The 8979-nt window shown below is 31.7% G+C and overlaps 1 protein-coding gene across 1 annotated transcript; it reads right to left on the bottom strand.

The window, feature by feature from the left end:
* Window positions 1-3518: 3518 nt before the first annotated feature.
* Window positions 3519-3941, bottom strand: LOC140919471 (uncharacterized). Its single transcript, XM_073365491.1, has one exon. The coding sequence runs from the start codon at window positions 3939-3941 to the stop codon at window positions 3519-3521; it is 423 nt and encodes a 140-aa protein (XP_073221592.1).
* Window positions 3942-8979: the final 5038 nt, after the last annotated feature.

Below are 8979 nucleotides of genomic sequence, written 5' to 3'. Positions count from 1 at the left end.
TTCTTCGTGTGAAAACGGTGCAGGGAAATAGTCTCACAATTTTTTCTAATTAAATCACTTTTAGATTCTTATATGGAAATTCTACATAATTTTAGAATTATCTAATTTTAAATTAGTAATAACATTACTTCTCTTAAATTTGAAATTTTCTTCATTCTAAATCTTGAGCTTAGTCTTTGAAAGTCTTTAAATTTTAACGACTTTGTGAAAATATATGCAACTTGATATTGAGTCTTTACATATTTAAGCTCAACTTCTTTCTTAGCAATGTATTCTCTAATCCTTGTGTCTATATGCTTGATGCGATCACGAAACACTGGATTCTTTGCAAGTGTTTGTGCATGCTTATTGTCTATATGAATATCAGTAGCTTCCTTTTGCGGCATATGAAGTTCCTCCAATAATCTCTTTAGCCAAATGACATGACAAATGCAAGATGTTGTTGCTACATACTTTGACTCACATGTTGAAAGTGCGACAACAGATTGATTCTTTGAGCTCCACTAAAAAGTACAATCTCCCATGAAAAATATAAAGTCACTAGTACTCTTTCTATCATCAATATGTCTCGTAAAGTCGCTATCACAAAATCCAAAAAATTTAAAATCATTAGAAGATGAGTAAAATAGTCCATAATCAAGCGCACCTTTAAGGTAGCAGTGTATCCTCTTAGTGACTTTCATGTGTGTAGTAGTAGAAGCTTTCATGAAACGACTCACTACTCCAACCGCATATAGAATATCAGGTTTTGTACATGTTAAGTATCTTAGGCTTCCAACGAGGCTTTTCAAAAAAGAAGCGTCCTCCTTTTGGCCATCTTCAAACTTTGACAACTTCAATCTGCTCTCCATTGGTGTGTTCACCGGATTGCAATCAAATATTTTAAATTTCTTCAAAACTTCCTTTGCATAGCTTTCTTGAGAAATAAATATACATTCTTCAATTGTTTTACTTCTAGACCTAAGTAGTATGACATGAGCCCAATATCAGTCATCTCGAACTCAAACGCCATGGCCTTTTTGAACTTTTCAAACAAACTTGGATTGTTCTCAGTAAATATAAGATCATCCACATAGAAACAAGCAATCACAATATATAGATTATCACAAACTTTGACATAAAGAGCATATTCATTGAGACAACGAACAAACCCATTGTCTTGGAAGTATTTGTCGATGCGACTATTCCATGCTTTTGGTGCTTGCTTTAATCCATACAACGCTATCCTCAATCTCAAAATTTTATCTTCATGTCCTTTAATCACGTTCCCCATTGGTTGCTCAACATAGACCTCTTCTTCAAGATAGCCATTTAAAAATGTTGATTTTACATCAAGTTGATAAAGTTTCCACTTATTTTGAGCTGCTACAAAGATTAGCAAACGAATAATGTCTATGTGAGCAACTAGTGCGAAAACTTTTTCAGAGTCAACTCCATGTTTTTGTTTGTAGCCTTTGACAACAAGCCTTGCTTTGTATTAATATCTCCATTAGCATTTTTTTTAGCCTTGTACACTCATTTGACTCCAATTATTTCATGGTCTTTTGGAAGAGTTGTTAATTCTCAAGTGTTGTTGTTCACAATTGATTTGATTTCCTCACCCATGGCTTGTCTCCACCTTTTATCTTTCACTACTTCTCCATAATATAATGGCTCACTATCCGCCAAGAGACAATACAACTCTTCAAGGTCAAAAGTAACTTCAGTTGACCTTTCATAATTGTCTTCTATATCTTTCATCTTACTTGGTCTCTCACTTGAACTTTCATCTAGAGAAGTAGGTGAAGGCGGAGGTGAAGAATGTGGAGTTGTATCTTGAATTGGTGTTGTGGCCTCTTGATCTTCTTCAAAACATAGAAGGAAATTATAGTTTGTTTCTTCTTGATCCTCCAAATTCCATGTAGCATCTTCATCAAATTCAACATCACAACTCACCGTTATCTTATTGTTTCATGGGTTGTACAACTTGTAACCTTTAGAATGTGGAGCATAGCCAACAAAGACATGTTTGATGCTTTGATCATCAAATTTGGATCTTTCTTGTTGTGGCACATGTGCATATGTTATGCTCCCAAAGACATGCAAGTGATTAACACTAGGCGTCTTTCCATTCCATGCTTCTAGAGGGGTTTGGTCTTTGACATTTGAAGTTGGAGAGCTATTTTCCATATAGATCGCACAAGAAACTGCTTCAGCCCAAAACTCCTTTGGCATCGTTTTGGATTTTAGCATTCGTCTTGCCATGTTCAAAATAGTTATGTTCTTTCTCTTGGCTACTCCATTCTTTTGTGGAGATCTTGGAACTGTCAATGGACGGAGAATTCCATGAGTTGCACATAATTCATTAAACTCCTTTGAAGTGAATTTACCTCCTCGATCATATCTCAAAGTTTTGATTTCATGACCGCTCTCATTCTCTGCAAGAGCTTTGAAGTTCTTGAAAGTAACAAAAGCTTCTGATTTTTGTTTTAAGAAATAAATCCAAGTTTTTCTACTAAAATCATCAATAAATAGAATGAAATATTTACTCTTATCAAATGAAGATGGATTGATTGGTCCACACAAGTCAGTATGCACAAGTTGCAATGGCTTAGTTGCTCTTGATGTGGCTTCTTTAGGGAAACTTTTTCTAGTTTGCTTGCCAAGAAGACAACCTTCACACAATTGATTTGGATGATTGATTAAGGGCATCCTTTTCACCATACTCTTTTCTCCATAATTTTAAGTGCACCAAAGTTCAAGTGGCCATACCTCATATGTTAACGCCATGCTTCATCTTGGACATTCATCTTCAAACATTATGCTTCAATAGTTCTTAGGTTCAAGATAAACATTCTATTTTTCAACATAAGAACTTTAGCAATTAAATTGTTATTTTGATCTCTAAGCCAAATATGTTTATTTTTCCTGAGAATTTCATATCCTTTTTCAAGAAGTTGATCAAAACTCAAAACATTACTCTTTAATTTAGGCATATAGTATACATCACTAATCAACTTACGGTTCCCATCTTTAGAAAAGATTAGAATCGTACTTTTTTCCTTCAATTTTCACTTTTGATGAGTCTCCAAAGGAAACATTTCCATTCATCTTTTCATTAAGCTCCGCAAATTTCTCTTTGCATCCACAAAGTTCACGGTACTTGCACCATTGTCCAAATATCTTGAACTATTAGTATCTCTCTCTTCTTCCATGAGTTTAGCAACAAAGTTGACTCTTCATCTTCGTCAATAAAATTAACCTATTCTTCCTCTTGATTAGGAGCATTACGACATTCCCAAGAAAAATGGTCAAATTCATGACAATTATAACATTCAACTTTAGATTTGTCACACCTCATTTCACTTTGATGATAGCCATAACCTTTTCCTCTTCCACGAATTTTTGGTGATGAGTGACTTCTTTCTTCGTAGTTTGATTCACGGTTGAAACCTCTTTCTCTTCCTCCTTGGCCACGACCATGTCCTCGTCCTCTTCCTTGTTCACGTCCATGTCCGTTTTGAATATTGAATCCTCTGTCATCCTTCAACGAAACTTTGATCTTGAAAACTTGCTCTAATAGATCCTCTTGCCTTTTCTTCATTTTTTTTTTGAGCTTGCAATGAACCTTGTAATTCCTCAATGGACATTGAGTCAAGATCTTCCGATTCCTCAATAACACACACCACATAATCAAACTTAAGAGTCAAGGAACGAATAATTTTCTCCGCTACATGAACATCTTCTATCTTGTCTCCATATCTCTTCATTTGATTAACAATTGTCTTCACCCTTGAGCAATAATCTGAAATTGATTTGAAATCCTTCATCTTCAAAGCTTCGAAATCTCCCCTTAGAGATTGAAGTCTTATCTGATTCACTTTGTCAATGCCTTGAAGTGATTTTTCCAAAATCTTCCAAGCTTCCATTGAATTTGTAGCATCGACAACCTTCTCATACATAGAATCACCCAAACATTGATGAATGAGAGTAAGAGCTTGTTGATCCTTCTTCCTTGTTTTTGTCAAAGTCTCCTTCGCAACTTGAGACAATCCTTCTTCATCTTGTGGTTCACCATTTCATTTTTCAACAATCTCCCATACACCTTGAGAGCCAAACAATGCTTTCATGTGAATGCACTATTTTTCATAATTTTCTTTCTTTAAAAGAGGAAAGTGGAAAGTAGTGTAATCACGAATCACCATTTCTCAACTCTCACAACCAAACTCTGATTATTTAACATGTTTAAGAAATTCTATTTAACATTATGTTCGCCACAACCAGATACAATTATGAATTTGTTATTTCTCCCAAATAGACTTTAGAATCATTCACCTTAATTGTATTATTCCCAAAATTACTTTTAAATTTTTTTTTTCAAAGGTGAGGCTGTGTTTTATTTTTTTATGAAACACTAATGTTCAGTTTGTAATTTTGGGAAAAATTGTCCTTAGCCTTAACTTAACTCAATAGACATCATCACGAATAGTCATCCAGAACTTTAGAATTGTGTGTGAATTTTTAGTAGTGTTCATCATTTTACCTAAAAAAAATAGGTTTAATTGCACTTTTGGTCCCCCTATTATAGGTGAAAATCGAAAGTAGTCCCCCAATTTTGTTTGTCCCCAGTTTTAGTCTCCCAAACAGAATTTGAGTCCAAATCATGATGAGTTGTCATTTTTTTAATGACGTGTCAATAAAAGGGTAATGTGGTAGACACTTATGTGGAATAAACTCATTATTATATTATTTCTGATTAAAAAATATAATATATAATTTTAAAAACCATTATTATAATTGTGACAATATTTTAAAAAATACAATTTAATTGTTAAAATTAAGTTAAAAGAAAAAACCTAAACAGATCAAAATGAAAAACATCTGAAGCAGCGTGAACGCAAATGAAAATCAGAAGCATATGAACTAGCTTGAACCCTAAATCAAAAAACAGCCTCAATTCAACAAAAGCCCCAAATCGTGAACCTTTTTCATCAAAATCGACCATTTCCCTTTTCTTCATCATCATCATCCGATTCCGATTTTGTCTTCTTCTTCATTGTTGGTCATCTTCCCTTTTCATCTGGGTTCTTCTTCTTCATCGTCTTCGTGTTCGTCCTTTGTATTCCGTTGTTTCTTCTTTTTTCTCTGTTTCATTTCTTCTTCGTTTGTTCATTGTGTTTTTTGGGGAAAAGAATGTCTTGTCATTCATATTCAGTTACAAGCAACAATTCTCTTTTGAGAATTAGAAGAAGAGAATGTTTGTGTGGACTTGAATCTCCTTCGTGTACTTCTTGAACGGCTGAAAATCCAGGTCGAAGGTTTCATGGTTGTGGATTTTATAAGGTAACGAAAGATGAACAAACGACGAACACTGATGAAAACGAGTCACTGATGAAAACAAGTGAACAAAGGACAAACGCGATTTCACGATTTCTGTTTAGGGTTCATGATTTTAGGGTTCCGAATGATTTTAGGGTTCATGAGTGAATGCTTTTGATTTTGATTTGTTTAGGGTTCATGATTTTAGGTGTTTTTTCTTTTAACTTAATTTTAATAATTAAATTGTATTTTTAAAAATATTGTCACAATTATAACAATGGTTTTTAAAAATATAAATTATATTTTTTAATCACAAATAATATAATAATTAGTTTATTCCACATAAGCATCTGTCACGTCACCCTTTTATTGACACGTCATTAAAAAAAGACAACTCATCATGATTTGTACTCAAATTATGTTTGGAGATTAAAACTGAGGACAAACAAAATGGAGGGACTACTTTCAATTTTCATTTATAATAGGGGACCAAAAGTGCAATTAAGCCAAAAAAAATAAATTTTAGAAAGTACCTGAATATCAAGAGAGAGTAGTTTGACACGGTGTGTGAGAGACAACATAATACAAATCATAGGGTCGATCTTCAAAAACATCTCTTAGTCGTTGTTCCCACCTGTCCAATGCTTTGGGTGTGATGTTTGAAGCGTTTGGGCCATCTACTAGTTCATTGGTTCTTCTACACCACACTACAATGCCAAACCCACAATGAAATTAGAAAAATGCTCGTATGTCTCTTTAATTTTAGTTTTGTCCATATATCTTCAATATATTATCTGAAATTAAAATTCGATAATATATAATACACTACCAAATATTAGAATTCGATAAAAATAACTAAAAATAGGAATTAGACAACATCCCTCATGAAATTGTCAAATAACAAAAAAAAATAATGACGATACAAACTCATTGGAGAACAACAAACTAGAAAAAATTGGAGTTTCTACCCACGGTTTGATTTGTACCCTTCATTTATTATTTTTCTTCTTCAACTTATTAAAATACCCTTACGTGAATAGTAAAAATTAAAACAAATTCGGATATTTTGATCATACTCTCGAATATTTCCAAATTTTCGAAACAGTAATTTTTTTTCCGAAATTTTCCATTAAGAAAACTACCGAATATTTTAAATTTCTGATTGAAAATAACTCATCAAAATTTCATTTTCAAAATTTCAAGTATTGAACTTTTTTTCTTTCAATTTTTCAAATTTTTTTGTTTAGATTTTTCTTGCCACTTGAGTGTGGAATAAACATCTTAGTAAATAATTTATAGTATAGTATAGTATAGTATAGTATAGTATAGTAGGGATGGAAATAGGATAGACTGTCATCATGGACCTATGGTCTAGCCTATTTATGGACTGGACTGACCTATTTAATAAAAAGGTTATACTCAAGCTATCTTTAAAACTTATTTATTTAAATAGGTTAAACTCAGACTTATAAAAAAGCCTATTATGCCTAATAGGCCCGCATATATATATATATATATATATATATATATATATATATTATTATTTATTAATATTATTTTTTATTATTATTTATTAATAATATTATTATCTATTTTAAAGTCTATCAATTAGGCAATCACTTAGTAGTAGTTCCATATTCGGTAGTGGTTCTATTTTCGGTAGCCTTTCAATTAGGCAATCACTCAGTAGTGGTTCTATACTTGTTCGAGAGGTAATAATGGATGCGTTTGTTTCAGGAAAATATCTATTATTTGAAACCAAAAATCATTTTTTAGGGTTTAAAGGGTGTTTGTTTCAGATTTTTTTTTTAAAATTTTTTGTTAGAAAAATCATTTTTTGTTTAATATATATAATTATGTACATTGGTATTGGTATGTGGAGAACATCATGTTAATTGGTATAGATATAACATGTAGTTTGATATGTGTATAGGGACTAATTATTGATTTATTTTTCTTTTTTGTTTTCTTAGAAGGTTGTTGCAGTACAGACTTGTTGGTTATTATTTTATTATATGATTTTAATTTTATTAGTTTCCCTTTTATATAAAGGCATAGTTTAGCCAATTTAAAAAGAATGTAAAATATATCATTTAAATGTTTTATTTTGAATAAGGCTTTTAAATAGGCTTTCAGGTCAAACCAGACTTTTAAGAAGGTCAGGTCAAGCCGAAAAAAAAGCCTATGATAGACCGTAGGCCAAGCTTAGACTTAAAAAATTATTCATAGACTACGCTCAGACCTTTCAAAGTCTGGTCCTACCTGACTTATTCTCACCCCTAAGTATCGTATAGCGTAATATGTATAGTTTAATATAGGCTTAATTGCAGTTTTGGTCCCTCTATTTTAGCTGAATTTCGAAAGTAGTCCCTCCATTTTATTTCTCCTCAGTTTTGGTCTCCAAACAGAATTTTGGTCCAAAACTTGGTGAAGTTTCATTTTTTCAAGTCACACCACACCATTTATAATCATTGATTCCAGGTACAATTGTTGCACCCAAGATCTTGAGGCATGGTGTGACTTAAATAAACGGAAAAAAAAAATGAAACTTCATCAAATTTTGGACCAAAATTCTGTTTGGGAGACCAAAACTGGTGAGAAATAAAATGGGAGGACTACTTTTGCGATTCAGCTAAAATAGGGGAACCAAATTAAGCCTTTAATATATTTATAATATAATTTATTACAATACCGACAATTAACTTGTGTAACCAGAACATTAGCACATGCCCCAATTAGGGAGGGCTCCTAAAAGTTTTATATGCTAGAATATTGAATCGTGATGTTAGAGTGTTGTGATTTACTGATTTTAGGAACTCTTTAGAATTTAATTTGATGTACTGAAAAGGGTCAAATGATAAAATGAATAAAATATTATAATTGATGTTTTATTGATCCATACGTCAACAAAAAAATTATGTACCAAGACTTTCAAAGTTTGAAATTTTTAGTAGAATAAAATTAACTACTGGAAAATTTTAAAATTAAATTTTCCGGAGAGGTATTAACTACCTAAAATTTTATAGGCGAAATTTCCGGTACACAATTTACATTACCGAAAATTATGCCTTGAAATTTTTGGAACACAAATTACACCATCGAAAATTTAAAAAATATAATTTCCAGTAACATTAATTTAAGTATCAGAATTTTTGGTGAGGGTATGATTTTGGGGCAATTTTTTACATAGACATGAATGAAAATAAAAAGGATAAAATTAGGTATTTTAGATATTGGGGGGTACAAGTCAAATTGTGGCTTACCAAATCCAATTTTCCAAACTAGAATAACAAGTTTGGGCCATCATAAACATACCATAAATTGCCCATACGACTTTTCGACTCTCTTCTGTCAACAGTTGTGTACTTAAATTTTGAGTTTTTTACATGTCACCTCCACCTGTATATGCCATCTTCATGACACTTGAAAATACAATTTAATTATTTTTACCATATATAAATACTTCAAATCTTTTTACCTATCATTTTTTTACCCCCATAGTTTCAAAAATTAACAACCAATTTTTCATAATTTTTGAAACTTTGATTGATTGTCAATCTGACATAATAATAAGTAAGTTAATTTTCAAAACTTTTGTGTAATTTGAAGTTTTCGAAATGTAAAAAGTTTTTGAACCTTTCACATTTAAAATAAATATCAAAATTGTTATTTTCGGAAGTT

Source organism: Cicer arietinum, chromosome 2 (genome assembly GCF_000331145.2).
Source record: "Cicer arietinum cultivar CDC Frontier isolate Library 1 chromosome 2, Cicar.CDCFrontier_v2.0, whole genome shotgun sequence".
Taxonomy (NCBI): Eukaryota; Viridiplantae; Streptophyta; class Magnoliopsida; order Fabales; family Fabaceae; genus Cicer; species Cicer arietinum.
The sequence above is the reverse complement of the archived record's forward strand: the minus strand, read 5'-3'. Positions and strand labels throughout refer to the sequence as shown.